The following is a 23,814-nucleotide window of genomic DNA, read 5'->3' as shown; positions in this document are numbered from 1 at the left end:
AGTTAAACATTTACAGGATTACTGATAGTTTTGTGGATTTTTGAACTGCTGTTCCATACTTGGTGTTTACTTGCATAATTCTGTTACTGAACAAATTATAAGGTTTTTTTGTTTTTGTTTTAATTCTTTTTTCAGTGTCATCCATGCTCCATTACCAAGTCCTGTTGACAAGGTAAGTCATTTGTACTCTGTCTTTAATTAAAAAGTTGAAAGAATGAGAAAAACCTAACTACTTGTAGGTGTGACTTACATTGGATTACTTTACATGGTTTAATATTTTTACTGTTTTAAAAAAAATAAACATTAGTCATTCCTTCAGTATCACAAGGATATGCATGGCAGGCTGTTTTTATGGTATGGGAATACTCTACTTTTTCCACTAGTGGTCAGGTGTGGAAACGTTGGTAAAATAACACGAAGCATGACATGTTTGGGTAAATCAAGATGGGCAGAATTATAGAGCATCAAAGGTGGTAACAAGAAGGACGTTGATGCAATAGGACAGAGGCAATGAGAGATTCAAAAAGGGGAGTGACATGAGCAAAATGAGTGGCATGGAAGATGGCTTTTGCTGCAGTATGTTCTATGGCAGGGGTGGGCAAACTTTTTGGCCCGAGGGCCACATCGGGGTTGCGCAACTGTATGGAGGACCGGGTAGGGAAGGCTGTGCCTCCCCAAACAGCCTGGCTACCACCCCCTCCCACTTCCTGCCCCCTGACTGCCCCCCCTCAGAACTCCCAACCCATCCAACCCCCCCTGCTCCTTGTCCCCTGACTGCCCCCACCCCTATCCACACCCCTGCCCCCTGACAGCTTCCCTCCCCCGGACTCCCATCCCCTATCCAATCACCCTCTGCTCCTCGTCCCCTGACCACCCCCTCCCGGGACCCACCACCCCTAACTGCCCCCTGGGATCCCACCCCCTTATCCAACCCCCCCTGTCCCCTGACTGCCCTCCCGACCCCTATCCACATCCCCGCCCCCTGATAGGCCCCCCGGGACTCCCACTTCCAACCCTCCCTATTCCCCATCCCCTGACCGCCCCCCCAGAACCTCTGCCCCATCCAACCGCCCCCTCCTCTCTGACAGCCTCCCAGGACCCCCCGCTTCCCGCCCCCTTACCAGCAGCAGGAGCTCGCAGCCGCGACACCCAGGCAGAGCCAGCTGCGCTCCCCACGCTGCCCAGCTGGAGCGGCGGGCTAGAGTGCGGCCTGCGGGGGAGGGGGGGAATGGGGGAGGGGCTGGAGACTAAGCTCCCCAGCCAGGAGCTCAGGGGCTGGGCAGGATGTGGCCCGTGGGCCGTAGTTTGCCCACATCTGTTCTATGGTTTGGAGTGTGAGACATGTGAGTTTTAAGGAAGACTGAACATTATATCCTGCCTCAACTACTGTGACATCTACAATTGTAAATTTGAGTGGTATCCCATACTTTAAAAAAAATGTTATGGAGCCCTTTACTCAGTGGATAAGAGATAATTAGATTAGGAACAGTGAAGTGACAACAACATCATTTGTTGACTTTTATTATAATGAGTTTGTTGACAGTTTGGGGGATGCACATGTATATCTCAAGCCTCTACCTGCCCTGAGCCAAGGCTATAAATAACCTGATGTCTAATCCTCTGCCTGACAAACTGTCTTTATGAACCTGTTCCTTTTCACTTTTGTCTGTGTCTGGCAGTGTTTTTTTTAATTACTATTATTATTCCTGTTTTAAGTATTTCTTAGATATTTCCCAACAAAACAAAACCCTCAACTTAGTTGAAAACTCTCCACCAGTTCCGAATCTTATGGCAGATCAGGTATTGAAGCAAAGTTGCGTCTCTTGTTCCCATGAGTTTTCTGCTCTTGGTGGGTCTGGAGAGTATAGCATGATTAGGAGAATGACTTTCTGCTGTTTTGTAGGTCTTTCTCTAAGTTGGCCCAAGCCAGACTCTAAAGCCTCTTTATGCAAGAGTCATTGTCAAACAAAGCATTAGAGAAAATTTTGGGGTCCTTGGCATGTTGCAAAACATAGGTAGTAATGAGGCCTCACCCAAAATTTTTGACTGAATTGGTTTTACCTTTTCATTTGAATCAGTCCATTGCTGATTTATTTCCATGACCATTCAGCCATGCTGGGGGGACATCAGATGATATTAAGAGCAGTCAGCTACTATTTAGATAGAACTTTCAAAAATCGTACTGCAGATATGTGGATTTCACTTTTTGTGTGTGGTGGAAGAAACTTGTGCAGACTGATGCTTTGTTTAGCATAGAATATATCATAGGAAGGTAGCATGGTCTAGTGAGCAGGGCCCTGGACTAGGAGTTAGGAGACCTGGGTTTCATATCCAGCACTGCCCCGACCTGCTGTATGATCTCGTGCAAGTGGTTTCACTTCTGTGCATCTGTTGCCTTCCACGCCTTTGTGTGTGTTTTTTAATTTAGATCGTAAACTCTTCAGGGCAGTGATTTTTTTCAGTATCTGTTTGTTTGTACAGAGTGTAGCACAGTCGGGCCTCAGTCCTGTTTGGGGCTTGTAGGTAACATATTGTAATACATACAGTAATGGTAGAATAGTAAAGGTGCTAAGAGGAAAAAGAACTGGTAGGCAGTGATCTTCCTTAAATATTTACAGATATTTTGAATTGTCTGAGTTTGATGTAGAATACTCAACATGATTTTGATAATATTTTCTTATTTCATAGGTTGCTGCTAACACTCCCAGTATGTACTCTCAGGAACTGTTTCAGCTTTCTCAGTATCTACAGGTAAAACTGTTTTTCTATGAAGACATTCCTTTTTTACTCATTAATTTGATAGTTTATGCAAATAACACAACCAAGTAGTTAATCTTTGTTCAGAATGTAAATCTTTCATATGTATGTGTACACCTGTGTATGTTCAAAGTATGATTCAGTTTATAAACACTAACAGTTAAGAATTAGCTTCCTTTTCTGTTGAAAACAGCATAAAATATATGGTAATTGCCCTTGTATGGTATTTCTTTTATGAATATTTTTATTTGGCTTGCATAAGTATAGAATTCTATATATGCACATCCCTGCAGACTTGACAGTGGTTTCATATGCTATATGCATCTGTATAAACATAAATCTGGTACTCCCTCACTTTTCTTAGAATTGAGAATAGGTTCCAACCTTTTTGTATTTATAATTCTGCTTTGGAATCATTTTAATACTCAAAAAATATTAAAGGGCTGTCTGTGAAGCTTTTTAGTAGTATGAGTATGGAGAATATCAATGGGAATTACTAAAATGCATTAACATATCACTCTGGATTTTTAAAGAAATAATTTTTATCTATCACTTAACCACCATTTTTTCTTTTAAATAGATTTTTATCTTTATTTTCGTTCCCCTTTCTACTAAATGTAGTATAAATGTAGGTTATGTAGATTGGTTGGTTGTAGGAAAAATTATAATTCCAGTGAGAGGAAGAGGTATGTTAAAGAAAATTTTAGCTTTTGGGAAAAGATGAAGGGAAAGGGATGATGGATTAGCTTGCATGCATGGCATATTTCCTTTTGATTCTGGAACTAGGAAGTAGCATTTATGTTCTGAACTGTGAATCACGATCTGTGAGGTTGATAATGATAGTTGGATTTGTGGAACTGTGTGTATTTTTAGAAATGCTTCCCAAAGTTCCTCTAAGGCATGCAAAAGCATCTTGCTACCTTCTTGCTGTTAGTGCCAAATAGTTCTGGTAATCATAAAGCTACTCTGAGGTAAAAGGCAAATATGTGCTTTGTTGCATTCCTCTATTAGAAGGGAATGTGGATTTCTCCGTGTCAAACTGATTTGATGGGAAAGTGCCAGGAGTAAGCAGAAGTGACTTTGACCTATAATTTGGACTGATATCACCTGGCTAGCAGTGCAATAGACAATCTTATTTGTAAATCTTTACATAGTCTGTTTTAGGCTTCACCTAGTAAATCTTGCAGTTCTCTACAAATAGAAAAGGTTTAGATAGCCTCTTATGGTTTCATCTAGTAGAGCGTTATAGGAATAAAACACTTAGACTTATACACTTCAAGGTCAGAAGGGACCATTGTGATCATATAGTCTGACCTCCTGCACATTGCAGGCCACAGAACTTCACCCATCCACTCATGTAATAGACCCCTAACCTCTGGCTTGAGTTACTGAAGTCCTCAAATCATGATTTAAAGACTTCAAGTTACAGAGAATCCAACATTGCACTAGTTTAAACCTGCAAGGTCTCTCTGCCAATCTGACCTGGGGGAAATTCCTTCCCGACCCCACATATGGTGATTAGTTAGACTCTGAGCATGTGTGCAAGACTTACGATCATCAGATAAAATACTGCTCACTCACCTATAAGATCATCCATCAGGTTATGTAAAGATTTTTACAGAATAAGTCTTTAATCTCTGAAAATCTTGTGATTTAGATTTCTTTCCTGGGAAATAACCCTGCTTATGGGAATTAACTTTTTCAGAAAGGTAGTTGAATTGCAGATATTGGTAATTATTTCATTTATTGATTATATTGAGCATGATCTGTGTGTACTATAAATGTGTACACGCTGATATTTATATACATTTTCTTGCCGATAGCATGCTTTGAGAATCTGAGACTAGAACTTTCTTCTTGCCAAATGTAACCTCCAAGTTTCTGGTACTCTTCAAGATCTGATAAACGTGCCTCCAAGCCTCTCTGAATAGAGAAGGGTAAACTGCACCATCTAGTGGCTTGAAGGAGAACTTTAAAAACTATTTGTTTAGAAACTAGTTTTTCACTTAAACTTAATTAATGGAGTAGCTAACTTGTACTAGAATTGGGCAAGGTGCCTACTGTAAACTTGTTTATTCAAGACACACAGGGCCTGACTTTGTTCTCACTTACACTGGTTTCACATGGGTGTAACTGATTTCAGCAGTTATTCCTTGTTTACTCTGGTGTGAGAGCCTGCTCAGGCTTTTTGACTCTGTTACATAATTCATTTATTTTCTATTTTGGTAACCATTTATAAAACCAATACTTTTCTGGTGCTCAGTTAATATAATTTACGCTACTTTCCCCCTTCTGCCTTCCTACATGTAACTAGATTTTAATATAGCACTGAATTGCTTAACACCTATATTTACTTGACTGAGTAGGATGTGACATGACTGGGAATATACAGGTGAACTTATTCACTCTGAAACTGATAGCCACCTTTTCTGAGGGACCTATGGATGGGCCACAAAATAGAGGGCTCATAGTATCCAAATAACCCTTTTTAAAGAGGCATTGTAGAAATAAATGTTTATTTGAAAATAAACATGTAAATCATCCCTACTGATAATTCTCTCTACCTTCAATTACATTTCTGCCATTTCTGTTTTTAGTTTACAGGTGGTAATTTTGAATCATGTTTAGATTGTAATCTCTTTGAAGCAGGGACTGACTTTTTGTTGTGTCTGTACAGAGCCTATCATAGTGGGGCCCTGTTCCCTGATTGAGCCCTCTATTTGATAGTGAAATGCACGTTCAAGATGGCATAATGTTCATTTAAGGAAACCAGTTCTAATAGGTACAGTAGGAGGATTGCCCATGTAATAACGGAAGCTATATTTATATGATGATAGTGCCTAGAGGTCCCAGAGACTGGGAACCCATTCTTCAAGGCATTGTATGTACCCGTAATAAAAACAATGCCTGCCCCCAAAGAGCTTATAATCTAATTAGATGGTAAAAGCACAATACTGCACTTCCCATTTTACTCCTGAAAGCAGACTTCCATTTTACATATGCAAATTATACAAATATTTAAGCTACTATAACTTAAGAAATCCTTTGTGAATTAATGAAGGACAGAACAGGTTATCAAAGTTTCAATCTGGCAACATATTGTATACCTCCGTTAATGTTCATAACGCTCTGTGTTACTTTTGCTTTATTCAAAAGAAATTAACCTAGGCTAGAAAGTTCACTATAATATTGTTCAGTAGAAGAGTGTAGCATTATATAATAAGTCCAGATTTTAAAATTGTTCACATGAAAATGTGCATGGACAGTTTGTGTGGAGTTATGGTAATTGTGTGTGGAAATGACCAATTGGACATTTAGCTGGTCCTTTGTGCATGCATATTATTGTGTACATTTAAAAAACTGTGCCCACTCTATACATATAATTGAATCAGTGTTTGGTTTTACATGGTATATATGGTTGTAAATTAATTCAGAGGACTGACGAAAATTTGTCCCTTAGAGGTAGCGTTAAATAAAAGGTTAAAACACACTATAGATATATTTTAAAGAGTGTGTTGCCTTTTAGAGATGATCCTGATTGTACATTTCAGTGTATAAGTGTTCTTAGAGTGTTTACTCCTGGGGAATTCTGCACCAAAAAAATAAAAATTCTGCATACAATATTTTAAAATTCTGCAAATTCTATTTGTCAAAATAACATTATATAATCATACCAGTTTCAATTATTTTGGTAATTTATTTCAAAATACCTGTCAGCAAGTATGTCTGTAATAATACAGACACACACAAAAATTCCCCAGGGGTAGAGTTAAAGAAACCTCTATGATAGCCCAGTTCCTGCTTCTCTGCCCTCCACCTCCCCCAAAGAGCCCAGCTGCAGGGCCCCCCTGGCCCAGACGCTCACACTCCCTATCCCCCCAGAGCCCAGTGATGGGGGCTTCCCCTGGGCCAGAGGCTCGCACCCTCTCCCCCCTAGAGCCCAGGAATCCAGAGGGAGAAACAGACTGATGCTGGGTCCTGGGATTGCACGGAGTTTCCTGCATGCTGCTTCCTTCCTTCAGGGCATGCTGGGAACTGCAGCTGCCAGGAACCCTCCAGCTTCTACTCCCCCATCCCCCGGCAGTGTCTTCTACATGCAAGCTGGGCTCTGCTGGGTCCAGCAGCCCCTAGTGATGGCCAGTAGCTCTGCAGCCCATTTCTGTCAGTGGGGAGAGGGAAATTCTGCATGCACAACATAAATTTCTGCAAAATTCTGCATTGCGCAATGGCACAGAATTCCATTAGCGCAGAATCCATGAGTAAGTGTTAAAAATAAGGGCCCGTATAGTATACACAATAACAAGCTGGATCTAAATTATGTGATAAGATTTCTACAGTTCTCTAGTGTTAAGTTCTGTAGAAAGCTGAAAATTCTGAGGCAGGTGTTAAATGTAAAAAATTGAGGTTGTGTATTATGAAAATTAATTATCACTATGGTATTGCATTTATTTTAATATTAAAATACTTATGCTGCCCTTCCCTCATTTTGATATTTTAATTCTCCCACTGTTTTTTTTAAATATTGATATAGTACTAACTTCATTGTAGAGGTTATTTTGGCTTTTAGAGAAGGACAAATAGATATGAACAGGAAGTTTTAACAAATGGGATAATGAAAAATTGGGGCATTTGGTACCTGTAAAAGTGTGGGAAGGAGTCTGGGGGTTTGGGCTTCCAGGAAGTGGTTGAAGGTTTTGTCACTAGTGATGACATTAAATGCTGCTTCTCTTTCCTTGCACCATGTGGGCAGGTGCAGGATTGATTTGGGATTTGCAGGGATGGGGAGAGCTTTACTTCCTAGTTTTTCACCCAGCAATCAGCCATCCCATTGCCATAGTCCAATAACAATCATTGCATTGAACAGCAATGGATAAGCACACCACTGACTGTTCCTGCTATAAAGTGCTCAGCAGTAAAATAGTTAATGTTGACATTTAAACTGTTATCATGCTTCAGTTAGCATCCAGAGATGAGTGGGGCAGGTCATACCTCAGAGCTATTGTTTCAGGCTCAGAAAGACAACACTGCAGTAGTTAATGTTCAGTTGATATTTTTAAAGATAAGCTAATGCTAGATACTTACTTTTAAATAAAAGCTGAAGTGAAAGTCCTAGTCTGGGACTGTGGCTTAGTGTACTATGTTCTGAAATCACAGTGTGCTAAGCTGTACTCAAGAACTTTTACTGGATTGTAGCAGTGTCCACATGGGAAGCTGGTGTTCTATAGATTCAGCCCAGGTTCGCAGCATAGTAACTTTCCATATAGGCAAGCCCGTAGTGAACTCAAAATGATCCTTCCATCTGCAGAAAGAAAAAACATAGCCTGCCCTTTTTTTTTTTTTAGTTTGGCATTCTCATGTAATTTAACAGAAAAGATAGTTAGAATCTCCTATATGATACTTCATATTTAAAATACTACCTAGTTCTCTGAAAAACTTGCTCTTGACTTCATTATATGTATTGCTATTCTTCACACATTGTATGCACATCAATGTATGTATTATTACACTCTTATTTTTGTCAGATGTAATTATACAGTTTATTATGTGTTTGTTTAAATATTACCTACTGCTAAGTTAATAGTAGCTCGCAAGTAGAAGTAATAAGTTTTGCCTTTTAAAAATCCGTATTTGGTGGCCTATTCTTTGAATATATCAGAATTTTTTCATTGTATCTAATTACATTTAAGAATATTTTTATCTTAAAACAGTTTTATAAAAATTAGTCCATAAGGTACACTGAAAGTCTTGAAAAACTGTTCTTTTTTTGTAGTCCACTTCTCCAAACAAATTTACAGCAAATTCATGATGTGAACATAAGCAGTCTTCTCCTGATGTCACCACTAAGTTAATTTTTGTTTACCATTAAACTAGCTTCTACACAGTATAAAAATTGAGTTTCTCTCTCTATTCATCTGTAGTTGTAAGAAGCGAAGTGTCATGATGTCATTACTCTTCTAATATGTACAGGATGGAGTAGAAGCTAATCCATGTTATTGATTAATATAATGTAACTTTTTCCTAAAGCATGTACTTCAGAATATAGTCGTAACTTTCTGTAAAATCTAACTTTTGAAAGGTAAAATGAAGTTCTAGTCCTTTATTTCCAGCATAATCTCACAAAATCACTTTGAATAGTGCTTTATCCCCAGCCTTTACAAATATAGAACCCAGCAATAAGTTGCTATTGAGACTTTGTCAAAGTGTTCTTGCACCGAATGTACCTGTCCTGTAGTGTATCTGAAACTGGTATGAAAAGGATGGCTTTAAGAATCTAAGCTTGTAGTGTAACATCTTTTCACTTAAACATCTACAGGAATATGTATAAACAAAAATGAATTTAAATTTGCTAGTGCATTGCTATAACTTAAAATGATTGAACATATGAGTTAAAATCTGCCAATCTTTTCACCCCCTTTTTTCAGTTTAACAGTATTTGGTTATACATTGCATTGCTTCTGTTTTTCCCAATAGTTAGTTTGAACTGACCTGCTTCTATTTATATTTTCATCGTAGGAGGCCTTACATCGGGAACAAATGTTGGAACAGAAGTTGGCTACCCTTCAGCGACTGCTTGCTGTCACACAGGAGGCTTCAGATACTAGTTGGCAGGTATTTGCAAGATTTCTCTTAATGTACAGGCCTAAGAACTTAATATACAGTGGGCTGTAAACTGTAACTTTCAATTATTATAATAAATAAAAGAGTAAAAGTTGAAGGTTGATTCTCTCCCTTAAGTGAGAAGGAGACATTACTCCTAATAGACTAAGTTCACACGTACGTTTATCTTAGAACTAACCAGTACTACTAATTGCTTCCGAAGTTAATGTCTCTAAAGGAAGTGATATTTACCTTTTTCAGATATTTAATGTCTAGAATTTTCTTACGAAATGCAAAAACAGTATAAACATTTTGTTTTATTCTGTTAATTTAAATTTATTATATTTTCCAACAGGCTTTAATAGATGAAGACAGACTACTATCAAGGTTAGAAGTCATGGGAAACCAATTACAAGCCTGTTCAAAAGTAGGTAGTTCACTTCAGATTAATTATATAGTATTTAGGAATGTTGAATGGCAGTGTCCTCCTGAAATTTTTCAAAATTAGAAAGTTGTTGTAAAGCAAACTTCCAGTGCAGATGGAGCACAAACTTTCAAATAGGCTCCCTGAAGCTTCAGTGTGGTGGGATTTTGGCTGACTGGCAGGGAGAAAAGGGTCCTGGCTCCTTTAAGATTGCCCACATTGCCTTGGGTTTCGAGGAATAGACAGGAAATGGCTGGTAGTGCACTGATAGAAATGAGTAGATTTTGTTTTAATTTTTGTTACTTTAGTAATCAAATCTGGTTCTAGAGTCTGCTGCCCTAAACATTCTAGCAAATGCCTGTCTCATACCAGTTTATACCCCGCTGGACAAACAGCCACTGAACATTTTGTTGCCCTTAAGATTTTTACATTTGTCAAAATTGTTACTCTATTCTTCTTGGCAAAGTAGATCTTTAATGGTCGTTTAACAGAGAGAACTACTGCATGTTCAACAAAATGTTAACCTACAATAGAGTGTTGTTTTGAGATATAGATCCACTATGTTAAACTTCTACTTACAGAATCAAACAGAAGATAGTATACGAAAGGAACTTGTAGCATTACAGGAAGACAAACACAACTATGAGACAACAGCCAAAGAGTCCCTGAGGCGGGTCCTTCAGGAGAAAATTGAGGTGGTCAGAAAACTCTCTGAAGTGGAGGTATTTAGATTTTGTTTATTTTATAATCAATGTTGTAGCACTATTTGAATATTCCGAACAGATAGTCCTTTACTCTAGTCTAGCACTTGCACTGCACCAGCATATGTTTATGTTGCATTAGTATTCTAGGAACAGTATACTGGAAAGTACTGGAGATGTGCATTTTGCCTGTTATACAGTATTTTAAGCAACAGGGAAGAAGTTAATGCACAGTAATGAAAACAGTGATAGGTCAGTAACTAAAGTCCTTATTTTTCATTTTTTTTAAAAACTCAGTGAAAGTGTTCTCCATGCAGAAATTAGAGTGCTGTATAATTCCTGTTTCCCATATGACATACTTCATATATTTAAAAAATACAGTTTGACAATCGTTAAATAAGACTTTTAAAATGAAAGCTTAACGGGTCATGCAAAATACCATTTAAGAATTTTTTTTTAATGAAATTTCATTGGCCACAATCTACCAACTGTTTTTTTTATTCCCGTCCTTCAAATCCTTCCTCAACAATTGCTTTTTTTCCTTCCTTTTCACCAGTGATCTCTATCTATTCCTTTCCTCTTATCCAACTTAATTCTCATTTTAAAAAGTAACAGAATTTAAACTCTATTCACAATATAATTAAACCCACTGTTTCAGGGCCGTCTCTGGCTTTTTGGCCGCCTCAAGCAAAAAAAAAAAAAGGAGCGCGGATGCAGGGGGACCGGCTTGTGGGCGGGGAAGGGGGAAAGAGAGAGAAGGGGGCGGCCAGGGCTACAGCAGGGGCGCTGCCACGCAGCCCCTCCTGCTGCACCGCCTCCTGCTGCCTGCCGCGAGGGCTCCGCTCCGGTCGGCGGGGAGGGAAGGAAGAGGACTGCCCTGGTTCTCCGCGCCGCCGCCCCCTACAGGGCAGCTGGAACGGAACAAGAACAAAACAAACAAACAAAAAAAGCGGCCATGCCGCCCTAAAATTGGGCAGAATGCCGCCTCGAACAATCTGCCGCCCCAAGCACCAGCTTGCTCAGCTGGTGCCTGGAGCCGGCCCTGCACTGTTTTACTCTTTAATTCCTGTTTTTCTTCATTTTCTGTGTCAGCTTACTACAATGAATAATTTGTGTTACTATGAGTAGTCTCATGGCTTCAATCAAATTATTCATGTGTATAAAGTTTCTCTCATGCATAAATGTTAAAATTGGGCCTCTAGACTTGTAAACTCTTTCGGTAGGACCTGTCTTTTTTTTTTGTATGGAAGGTATCATGAAATGTTATGGCACTATAATAAACTTCAGGCTTGACATATAAATACACTTATTTTTTGTTTTGTTACTTCTCTTGACAAGTTTGCTAATTATTGCAGGTGCATTTTTGCTCCTCCAAACACACTTCTTTTTGATCCTGTAATAAAATCATAATACCAAATTTCTGACACATTTTGATATATTAATTTCCTTGTCTCTGAGAGAAAACTCTTAATCCAATCCTAATTTCATTTTTGTATACATTTTTTTTTTTTTTTTTTCAAATTTGCTCCGCTCTAAAAGTCCTTCGATATTTGCAGATGGAGTTTGTAGTTGAATGCTTTTGTTATTAAATGTGCATTTCACCCCTTTCTTGATGATGTAGTTACTAGGGGAATCTAAGCTCAGATGCTGCTTCAGGTTTTTGGTAAAATAATGCAACAACTACTCAGGTTATTGCTGTGTGCACTGTTGCCAGAGATTTTTCCCTTTGTGGTATCTGTTGGGTCGGCTCTCGTGCCTTCTAGAGTCATGCATGTATGTGCTGGTATAAGGGGCCCAGCCAGCTGTGCACCCTCTCAGTTCCTCCTTACCACCCGTGACAGTTGCTGGAACGACCCTTTCTTGCTCTGGCAAGATTTCTTCCTGCTGATTTCAGACTCTTTCTTCATTCATATTGTTAACAGTTTAATGTATACAGTTTCTGCAAATTGTGACAGTGTATATAGTTCCTATCATCAAAGGACTTTTCGCCCTAGGGGCCGGGCATGCCCAGTCTCCGGGCTACAAGCCTTGTGCCTGTGAGTGACCCACACTTGAGTTGCTTAAAGAGCTTGGGAAAGACATGTGAAAGACAAGTGCAAAATCTGTTGGGACTTCAGGCTAAAGGCTATCCTCATGGAAGCTGGCCTCAGACCTGTCTCAGAGCTGAGCTGCTCCAGTTCAGCGCTAAGTATTCTGGCATTGGTGCGAAGCACTCCCCCAGCACAAAGCTCTTCCCGGCACCATTCTCCATCCCCAGTGCCGAGGAAGAACAACAAAAAGCAGCGTCCTGAGAAAGGGTGCTCGCCAGTGCAGAAGAGAGACAAGCAGGGAGAGGGAGTGAGACCTGTACTGGGCCGCTCTTCTACACCTGGATCCACGTCGGCACCATCAACTTCACCAAGGGCATTGAGTCCAGTGCGGGACCCTCCACTGACACCAGGGAGCCACGGTGGTACCAATGGACTCATGGTGCTATCAACCCCAGAGTCTTTTCAGACAGTTAGGGACCTTTTCTCTCTTCCAGCCCAACAGGGCATCTACCAGCTCCAGCATCCGGAAGCGGGAGGGAACAGGGTATATCAGGTGCCTTCCTTGCACCAGGTGTCCCGGCACCATCCAGGGGCAAGCCCCACCTGATGCCAGCATCCCGCTCCCTGGCACGCCGCAGAACCCCAGCACCATATGGAAGCGGAAGCAGGTATTGCTCCACTGTGGTTCCCAAGAGAGAAATCCTCTTTGGAGTCCAAAGGGGAATCATACGTACTGCCAAAAGCCCATCATTGGTACCCAGCCTATGCCCCAGCAAGCTTCACTGCCAGTCCCCTGGCGGACACCTAGCCAGTGGGTCACTGGCTGATGCAGTGGCTTTACTGGAATCCCTTGGGGTTTCCCCTGGTAGCAGGGCCTGTCTCCCACTGCTCCTACTCGGTGGCCTCCAAGAGACAGGCCACCACTCCTTCCTGCTCAGATCTAGACTCTGATATCGCCCCCACTACTGAAGTCCAGGAGAAGCCTCTAATCGACATAGTTGAGGAAGAGGAAGGAGCTCCTCCTCTGGGGCAAACTTCCTCCTCGTCATCCCCAGATGAGGCTGTTGCCGGTCCCAGCAGCCTACTTCCTCAGTATAATTTCAGGGCCCCTCAGGACCTTCTGAAGCAGGTCGCTTCAAACCTGGGCTTGGCTATCAAGGAGCCCAAAGAGACATCACACAGCCTTATTGATATCTTGGCTGCAGCAGCTCCATCCAAAGTGGCCCTGCCAATCAATGAGGGTGGTGATGGGACCAGTCAAGGCCTTTGGCAAACTCCTTCTTCTCTGACCCCCACTTCAAAGAGGGGAGAGGAAAAATATTATTTGCCAGCAAGCGGGTTTAATTACCTATACTCTCACCCTCCCCAGGGTCCCTGATGGTGTCTGCCGCTAATGAAAGGGACAGGCAGGGCCAGTTGAGTGCTACCCCTGAAACAAAAAGACACTAAGAAATTGGACCTTATTGGGGGGAAAAAGGTTTATTCCACGGGTAGCTCCAACTGCGTATCGCCAATCAGCAAACTTGGCTGGGGAAATACTATTTTAATCTGTGGGACTCCCTGAATAAGTTCAAAGACTCCCTGCCTCAAGCGTCGAGTCCGGAGTTTGCCACCCTCCTAGAAGAGGATAAGAATGTGGCCAGGACTCCAGGGGGCTCTGGATGCTGCTGATTTGGCAGCCCGGACAATAACCTCCGCAGTCACCATGAGGTGCTGTTCCTGGCTCCAGTCCTCACGAGATTCAACAGTCAATCCAGGATCTCCCATTTGAAGGCTATTCCCTTTTCTCGGAGCAGATGGACACAAGACTTCATGGACTGAAGGACTCAGGGCCACCCTATGATCCTTAGGCCTGTATGTGCTGTCTGCTTTCAGAAAACACTTGAGGCCCCAGCAGTTTTTGGGACCTTCAAAATCGGAGCCCTATAAAAGAAAAGGCAGAGGTTATAAACAGCGCCAACCGTTCCTGTCCACCTCAGCCTCCCAGTCAGGGCCCCAGAGATACTCCAGCAGGCCCAAGCAGGCCTTTTGAAGGTGCGCTTGAAGAGTGTGCTGTACCAGTCGCCATTTCAAATCCCCTGCCATTTTATTTTTGGACCATCTGTGCTCTTCAGTCTGGCTTGGGCATCCATAACATCAGACAAATGGGTCCTGAGTACAGTGACAGTCAGATATACCCTTCAGTTTTTATCCACTCCTCCTTCCCAGCCCTCTTCTGGGACCATTCTCATGAGCAGTTCCTTGTCCAGGAGGTGCAGTCCCTCTTACATATGAGGGCTGTGGAGGAAGTTCTTCAAGACTTGAGAGGGAAGGGATTTTACTCCCAATATTTCCTAATCTCAAAGGCAAAAAGCGGGGGTCTGGTCCATCCTGGACCTGCATTGCCTCAACGGGTATCTCAAGAAACTGAGGTTCCGCATGGCCTCCCTGCCCTCCATCATTCCCTCCCTGGACCCAGGAGACTGTTATGCCACCCACTACCTGAAGGATGCATGCCTTCACATTTCTATATTCTGGGGCCACAGAAGATTTCTCAAATTTGTAGTCGGTAATCACCACTACCAATTCACTGCCCTTCCCTTTGGCCTATCAGTAGCTCCAAGGGTTTTTATGAAGAGTATGGCGATTATAGCAGCCTTCCTCAGGTGGAGAGGCGTTCAGGCCTACCTGTCCCTTGATGACTGGCTGATCAAAGGTTGGTCACAGGCTCAAGTGCAAGACAGCATCGGTGCACAGTCCAAACCACCTTCAGAGTGCTGGGTCTGCTGATAAATGAGCAGCAGTCAACTCTTTCCCAGTTCTGAGAATTTATTGAGGCAGTGCTCGACTCAACCCAATCCAGGGCCTTCCTGTCAGACTATGGCAAACCTGATATCCAAGGTCTTGGCCCACCCAATCACAACAGCTCGAGTGTGCCTCAAGCTACTGGGTCACATGGTCACTTACATGGTGGTTCAATATGCAAGGCTGCACCTCAGGCCCCTTCAGATGTGGCTAGTGTCCGTATACTCCCCGAACAGACACCACTTACGATCCGTTTCCCGGTCCTCAACTCCCTGGGCTGGTGAAAGAAGTCAAGGTTGGTAATGAAGGGGGTGCCCTTTGTGGCTCCACAGCCTTCGGTGTCTTTTTAGTTTTGGATGCGTCAGACCTAGGGTGAGGAGCCCACCTCAACAACCTCAGTACTCAGGGTCTCCGGTCCTGGGAAGAACTCTCCCTGCTCATAAATGTCAGGGAGCTCAGGGCAGTGCACCTGGCATATCAAGTGTTTCCCCAGATCTCAGGCAAGGTGGTTCAAGTTCTGACAGACAATACAGCAGGCATGTTCTATATCAACAATCAAGGAGGGGCCCAAACCTCTGCCCTGTGTCAGGAGGGCTTGGTCTATGGTACTTCTGTGTTAGATACTCCATTACTCTTGAGGCATCTCACCTCCCGGGAGTCCAGAACGTGTTGACGGATCACCTCCACAGTTCCTGCTCCTCTCACCACGAGTGGTCTCTTGCCCGGAGGTCATCAGTGTCATCTTCCAAAGGTGGGGGCCTCTGCAGGTAAACCTGTTCACCAGGCAAAACAGAAAATGCCATCAGTTCTGTTTGTTGCCCGGACACAGTACGGGCTCCCTCTGACACCTTCCTGCTCTCGTGGGCAGGCCACCTACTGTACCCCTTTACAATGATTGCCTTGGTTCACAAGCTTCTCCTAAAAATTAAACAGGACAAGGCAAGAATTATCCTGATAGCACTGGTGTGGCCATGCCAGTATTGGTTTGGCATGCTTTTGGACCTCTCAGTGGCAGCTCCACTCTCACTGGTGTTCTTCAAGGACAAGGTCCAACTGCACCCTCATGCAGCCTTCCTGCCAAAGGTGGTGTCACAATTCCACCACAACCAGGTCATTTTTCTACCTGTCTTCTTCCCAAAACCTCTCAAAAGCTGTGAGGAACGACGACTTGTACATTGGGCATTAGGCAGATCCTCACTTTTTATATTGAGAGTATGAAGCCCTTCCGCAAATCCATGCAACTCTTCATGGCAGTAGTGGAAAGGATGAGAGGGCTGCCAGTGTCAGCCTAAAGAATTGTGTATGGATAACCGCCTGTATTCGGGCTTGCTATGAACAGGCGAATGTCCTGCCTCTAGTTACTATGACTGATCATTCCACAAGAGCCCAGGCTTCATCAGCAGCATTCCTTGCACAGATACCAATCCACGACATTTGCAGAGCCATGACCTTATTGTCTCTTCATTCCTTCAATTCATACTGCATCATCATCCAACAAGCCCAGGACAATGCCAGTTTCAGGAGAGCAGTGTTGCAGTCAGCATGTCCATGAACTCCAAGCCCACCTCCTGGGGAACTGCTTGTGAGTTACCTAGCATGGAATGGACATGAGCAAGCACTCGGGGGGGGGAACCAGTTACTAACTTTTCGTAACTGTTGTTCTTTGAGATGTGTTGCTCGTGTCCATTCCATGACCCACTTTCCTACCCCTCTGTCGGAGTCACCAGCAAGAAGGAACTGAGAGGGTGCGAGGCCGGCGGCACCCCTTATATCCGTGCATAAGTATGCAACTCCAGAGGGCACTAGAGCCAGCCCAGTGGATACCAGTAAAGGAAAAATTTCCAGCAACAGTGCACGTGGCATGCACACAGCTAGCGTGGAATAGATATCAGTAACACATCTCGAAGAACAACAATTATGGAAGGTTAGTAACCATTTTTTTTCCAGAGCCTACTCTAATTTTTTCTTGCACACACAACTTGTTTCTCCACTTAATGTATGATTATTCTTATTTAAATTGAATGTTACAAAGGTGTTTTTAAATAGGTAGTATTTTTACCAACACTTGATCCATCCATTTGGCCTTTATTAACAATTAGAAGCAAGGAGGTTTTTAGATCATATTTCTTGTCACAAATTGAAACATTCAGTATCAAACGTCAATATCCATAAACTGTCGCTATTTTTGGTTTTCACATGCACTAATTTTTTCCTTATAGCGAAGTTTAAGTAACACCGAAGATGAATGTACTCACCTGAAAGAAATGAATGAGCGGACTCAGGAAGAATTAAGAGAATTAGCAAACAAGTACAATGGAGCTGTAAATGAAATTAAAGACCTCTCTGACAAACTAAAGGTAGGGACAGAACTTTATCTAACCTTCTGCAATTGTTAGCAATGCTAGAGTGCAAGGACTAAATAAAAACTAGTAATAACATTCTCATGATAACTTTTTTTTTTTTTTTTTTTACCACCAGAGAGGGAGTGACATGGCTCTTTCAAGCTCGTAAATGACAATACAGACCTATTTCATGAACCTAAGCATTTTGATTGGTGAAATGAGAAACTGAAACAGTTAAGCTGTCCTAAAAAGTTCTTTGGACACCTATGCTGTCCAAATGAAACTGAGATGTTTGTTCTTTTTTTCTATATTTTTCTAGTAATAAATTGTAAAAATAAATTGTTCTGGGATGCTTTATCTTTTGTTATGGTTCCAAACAAGGTGTGTCTAGATGGACAGAGGCTTCTAGGACAAATGATGGAATAAATTGCTATGGAATTACATTAAAGAAATGGAAATACAGGAGAAAATATATCCATATGACATAAATAAGGTTTCCATGAACTTACTTCTGGAAACGGCTTTGTAGAAAAAGTTTACAGATGAGTATTAAACTTTCTTTATCAGAGTGGCTAAAAAGGGAGTCCCCTCCGAATGTTCACTCACATGAAAATTAAGTGTGTCATTGTCTTACAACTAATTTTTTCTGACATTTGAGCAGGTGGCAGAAGGAAGACAAGAGGAAATCCAACAGAAGGGACAGGCAGAAAAAAAGGAATTGCAACATAAAATAAATGAAATGGAAGAGCGAGAACAAGAGCTTCAGGCAAAAATAGAAGCTTTGCAAGCAGATAATGATTTCACCAATGAACGGCTAACTGCTTTACAAGGTCAGTCAGCTAGTCAAAAAATGCTTTGATTATATCTTTTTTTTTTTTCTTTTATTCTGTGAAATATCTTTTTCTTGGAATTCTGTTTACAGTACGGTTAGAACACCTTCAAGAGAAAACTCTTAAAGAACACAACAGTTTAGGTAGGTGTGATATTAATGTTCTTTGCTTAAAGCTGGATTTCATCTTTAAATTCTTTACCCTATTAATTAATTATATTATAGCAATCCTTATGATCTAAGTATTTCTGACAATAGGAAAAAAGCGTTAAAATTATGCGTTTGGCTGTTTCCTCTTGATCGCTGATCATAGTTGCATTTGACGTGTTAAAAGTGAAAGTAATGCCGATGTAACAAAATACCAGAAGAGGGCACTGCCATTTAAAATGTTCATTAAGTTTTTCTTTTGTTTATTGCTAGCTTGTGAACTCAAATATGTTTGTGTAGGAAATCGTTGTTTGGGATTGGTTTTTTTTTTTTTTTTAAACATTTACTTAATGGACGGTAATTTTTGGATGATGGTAATTTTTGACACATTTGATCAATATGTGACAGGATCCGTCGTGCAAGAAAGTATCATTAAATTGTATCATGTGTCCTAACATAAATTATTTGATTTGATTGTTGCTTCAATACTTAGGATAAGGAGGCAGTATGGAAAGCCAATTACATTTCACAGTGTGCTACATAAAATACTTGGCTTGAATCCAGAAATAATACCCTTTCTTAATCGTAGGCATACAAGTTGATGACTTCATACCTAAAATTAATGGGAGCGCAGAAAAAGGTAGTGTATCTTAAATAAAGACTAACTTTTTTCTTATAGTTTCTGTTTAAACTTGAACAAATTATGTTTATTCTCTAAGTTTTTGTTTTTAATATTTCCTGTTACTTTTTTAAAACAAAACAAAAAAAATGTAGATTGTCACCTGTTAAAAAGACAGTCTTTTTGGTTAGACTCCAAATCTAGGTTTTGGAATAAGGCTTTTCAAAACCTAATGAGTCAAATCAGGAAGTAATAGCTCAACCTTTCTTCAGATGGTCTCCCACTGAATTCAAAGGAAGTCTGTCTGCCTAAGATGTCAGGATCCTGCCACTATATTAGCAGAAATAGTTTCATTACTTTTAAAAAATCAGTGTAAACATTTTTGTACTTGCTTGCCACCCAGACACTGTACCCTTCAGCTAGTAAGTCAGAAGAGGTAAGTAAATAGGTCTGACTAGAAGGAAGTGAATGTTTCAAAGTCTACCTTGAGTGAAATATAGAAGTATATAAACAACATAAATGGTAAAACTAAATAAGATTTTTAAAATGCAGTTCTTATCTAAGATGTTAATAAAACAGATACAGTAACCTCCTTTTTCCACAAATGAATTTAAAATGATTTTTTATGACCTGTGTCCCTTTAAGTTAAATACACTTTTTTAAACTTTACTTTTTTGGGGTTTAATTACCTATATATTTTAAGAGTGGGATTGCTTTTTCCTGCTGTCAAAAAGTGTTCATTATCACACCGTATATAGTAATCAACCCCAGGCTTTGACCACATACAGAGTGGTGCTCGTGTATGAGGCTAGAACTGGGCCTAGAATAGTTTATTATAAAATGTTGGAGAAGACTTAAAATTTGCAATAAATAATCATAATTTAATTTTTTTTGTCACATATATGAAAATATGTACTATAAATGGTACAAAAATGGAAAAATATTTTTGCAATAAAGGACTTCTAAAATAACGTAGCGTGGTGAATGCTGAAGATGTTCTTTAATCTGCCACACTAAATATTGATAGTTTGAAAGCATCATTGCTTTTGGTCACTAATCTTATTTAATAAACTGGCACATATTGGTTCAGATCCAATGCTTTTTAAAAATGTTTATTCACCTTCTATAGAGTCAAAAGGGTTGTTACTGCTAATACAGTATTTTTTTCCTAACGGAATGAGTTCTTCTATAGGGCTTAATTTTGGAAGTTTAATTTTGCTTGCATATTAAGTATTTGTCTTAACTTTTAGCATGCAGACTTATTTTTGTCAATAAAGCCCTCCATCTTTCAAGCATGAATTCTCCCTTTACCATGCTTATCCTTGCCCCCAGTGCTATTCCAGACAGGGTTCTGAAGTTCTACCATTTCCTCCTTTTATATTTATTGATGATCTCTTTCCACTAATAGATGTCTTGCTGCCGTTAATGTCCTTACTGTATTGCATGGCCTCCATGGAGATTGATGATACTGTGAATTGTCCAGCAGAAAACACTTGTGTAGAGAGTTTGATTGACCAATGTCTGCAGCCTTTATAAGTGCCATATGCATTTTGAAGCAAACTTTAAAATACTATATATTGATCCTTTATTAGATTTGTATATAAATGGAGGCTTCTCATGTGAGGTTTGTAGCTATCTCAGAATGTATAAACCACACATGGGGAAAACTTAGAATAATACCTAAAGAAAGTGAAAGTGTGATGAACTTTACTTGTATGCTAAAGTCCCCTAAGTACCAGTTATCTCTCCTAACTCCATCCTGAATTCCAGACACTTAACTGTGATGCGCATTGTCTCTTACTCCTTAGTGCTAATGTCTTTTGTATGATATTTCTCTGACCTACTGCCAAGTCACCAGATTGGTTGTAAATTATTTTTTTTTAGTGATGTAGGGTTCTATCTTAGTGTCCAGAGTTTCAAAACATTGGAATTTTAACCTTAGTGACATTTTAATAATTGTTTAAGAAAGCTTTTCAGTAGTGTTGTTTTGAATCTCTAGAAAGCGATAATTTTTTGCATAAGGAAGTGCATTCACATTTTTTGTAAGTGAAAGAATTGGTTTAAAACTGAAATGTCATGTTGTTCAGTTACTGAAATTGTGACATATCCTGTAGAAAACACTTTGGTGCACCATGATTACTTTTAATCTTCATGCTATCCAAACCATAAGAAAATTGAGGGTTAGGATTTTTTTCAGAAAGTAATACACACTTTGGACAAGAGTAGCTTAAAGCTAAGCTGAAATATATGGGTTTTTTTGTGTTTTTTTTAATTGTGAACTTCCAGATTACAAATGTATGTATTTTAGAACAAAAAAGTTGAAAGGAACCGTGTCAAATCTAGAAATTTTTCAGAGTAGTTTTAGGTAATGCACACGCCAATTTTCTGGTTTTACAGCCATATTTTCATTTTAAAAATTTTCTCCCCATTGTTGTGACTGTAATGCCAGCTCTAAGCACTGAAAAATGGTGAGCCAAGCCCCCAAATGTAAGAGTCAGATTGGTTTAAAAATGATATTTAGATAAATAAATAAATTGTTGTTTTTTTGTTGGCTGTGGGTTTTTTCAACTCTGTGGGGAAGCCTCGCACCCCCAATTTGTACATGGTCACCTGAGGTTCAAAATTTAATCTAAATACATAATCGTTCCTATTCGCCCTGTGCGTATACCCTGGGCTTCTTTGTGTCCCTCTCCAAGGACATGTAGGGCTGTGTGGGCGATCTGCCCTCATTTCCTTGTCAACCACCTTGGCCTGAGATGGAGCATTAATGTATCTTACTTTCTAAGTCTATTTAGCCTAGTTACCCTTCTTTATTATTTGATTTTTTCTTTATTTATTTTATTTATTTTTATTTAGAGATTTAGGGGGACTTTCTCTCAATCCCTTTGCGGAGGGGGACATTCCCCTTCTGAATACTATTGCCCCTGTTTCTGCCAGCATCTCTTGCTGGGAGGCCATCCCAATCAGTGACAGGCATTCCCATTGTATCTGGTGCTTGAGAGAGTCCCATATCTCACAGATGTGTTCCATCTGCTCCCCTTTTAAAGGCAGAGCAAGGAAAAATTGGGAGCTAAAACTGAGTCTCTTAATGATGAAGCATTCCTTCTATCCGGCCTCAGATCCAGACCAAGAGACCCCCCCCCTCCCCCCGGACTTTGGTTGCTAAAAAAACACAGTGCTCCATCAACTTTGGCATGTTCCCCACAGAAGGAGATAATTTAAAAAAACCTTGGTCCCTGCGGAGCAAGACCATGGCAGAGACCTCTCATCCCACTCTGGGTATGGCTGAGGCTCCAGATACTCTCGGTACAATCCTGTGTGCAGGGCTCTAGGCTCAGCAGAGAAAAATGACCACAAGCATGCCTCAGTATTGAGACCTTCAGTGCCGCACAAGCCAGTCACTGCATCGTTGAAGCCTCCCACCTCTGTGAGAATTGTACCCACAACTCCTTCAGTAGTTAATGTCTACACTTAAATTGGTCACTAAGATAACCTTGGTAGCGGGAAGACACCATCATTAGTACCCTCTACTTAGACCAGAGTAGACTTGCCAGAGCAGCATATAGCCTCAGTACTGACCACATAACAGGGCCCTGCTCTTCAAACCCACCTAGTACTCCATGAGTTCAGATTCTCAAGGTGTCTAGTTTCGAAGGAACCAGAGTCTCCCTTGTTAGTCGGCACTGAAAGGTTATCAGTACCAAGACCAGCATGGTTGCTGAGGCCTGACCTTTCCCCAGTGCTGCTTGACTCTCCAACATCTTCAGAGTGTGCTGGGGTCCACCTCTTAAAGAGCAGGAATTCCCCTCTGATTTGAATATTTCCATCCACAGTTCGCTGGCACCTCAGACAAAAGGATTTCCATCCTGACTCTTTTCACAAGAGCAGGGAGCTACACCAAAGATGGGTCTGTGTTTCCCCAAGTTGGTTCGAGCACCAATGGATACCACCCCCTATGAATTTTGGACCTCCCCAATGGCTGTACTGGTATCCTGGGGCTGCATATTGTCATCAATTTTCCCATTCCCCTAGTCCCTCCTGTGGGAATACAGGGAGAGATGCTCCCCTCCTCCAATTGCTCTTCCTCCGCTACCTTTGGCACAAGAATCCTTTTGAGGAGCAGGAGGCCAGGGCAGATAGAAGTTACCAAATAAATATTTCTTAGGCTTGGTCTACACTTACCCCCCAATTCGAACTAAGGTACGCAACTGCAGCTACGTGAATAACGTAGCTGAAGTTCGAAGTACCTTAGTTCGAACTTACCTCCGGTCCACACGCGGCAGGCAGGCTCCCCCGTCGACTCCGCGGTACTCCTCTCGTCTAGCTGGAGTACCGCAGTCGACGGCGATCACTTCCTGGTTCGACTTATCGCGTCCAGACAAGACGCGATAAGTCGAACCCAGAAGTTCGATTTCCAGCCGCCGAACTAGCGGCTGGGTATAGACGTACCCTTAGTCTTCCCCACATGCAATGGTTATGCATCAGCTGTGGCTGATTGTCTGCCACTTCCAAGCATTAATGAAGCACATCATGGATTCTCACCAGATCCCCTTGGAAATGGTCAGGGAGTCACAACATAAGCTC

At 41.1% G+C, this 23,814-nt stretch overlaps 1 protein-coding gene across 4 annotated transcripts in view; it reads left to right on the top strand.

The window, feature by feature from the left end:
• SLMAP (sarcolemma associated protein) overlaps positions 1-23,814 on the top strand; it is a 92,657-nt gene that overhangs the window by 19,751 nt on the left and 49,092 nt on the right. For 2 of the 4 annotated variants that reach the window (XM_024220942.1, XM_024220919.1), the window contains exons 3-11: positions 136-172; positions 2,689-2,751; positions 9,271-9,366; positions 9,710-9,781; positions 10,360-10,500; positions 17,513-17,650; positions 18,297-18,465; positions 18,558-18,608; positions 19,201-19,251. In XM_024220942.1, coding sequence (XP_024076710.1) covers positions 136-172; positions 2,689-2,751; positions 9,271-9,366; positions 9,710-9,781; positions 10,360-10,500; positions 17,513-17,650; positions 18,297-18,465; positions 18,558-18,608; positions 19,201-19,251 — 818 coding nt within the window. The remainder of the gene's footprint in view (positions 1-135; positions 173-2,688; positions 2,752-9,270; positions 9,367-9,709; positions 9,782-10,359; positions 10,501-17,512; positions 17,651-18,296; positions 18,466-18,557; positions 18,609-19,200; positions 19,252-23,814) is intronic. The other 2 variants (XM_024220934.1, XM_024220926.1) reach the window with 1 other exon arrangement.

Source organism: Terrapene carolina, unplaced genomic scaffold, assembly GCF_002925995.2.
Source record: "Terrapene carolina triunguis isolate 2854851 unplaced genomic scaffold, T_m_triunguis-2.0 Scaffold89, whole genome shotgun sequence".
Lineage (NCBI taxonomy): Eukaryota > Metazoa > Chordata > Testudines > Emydidae > Terrapene > Terrapene triunguis.
Note: the sequence above shows the minus strand (reverse complement) of the source record. Positions and strands in the feature narration are given on the sequence as shown.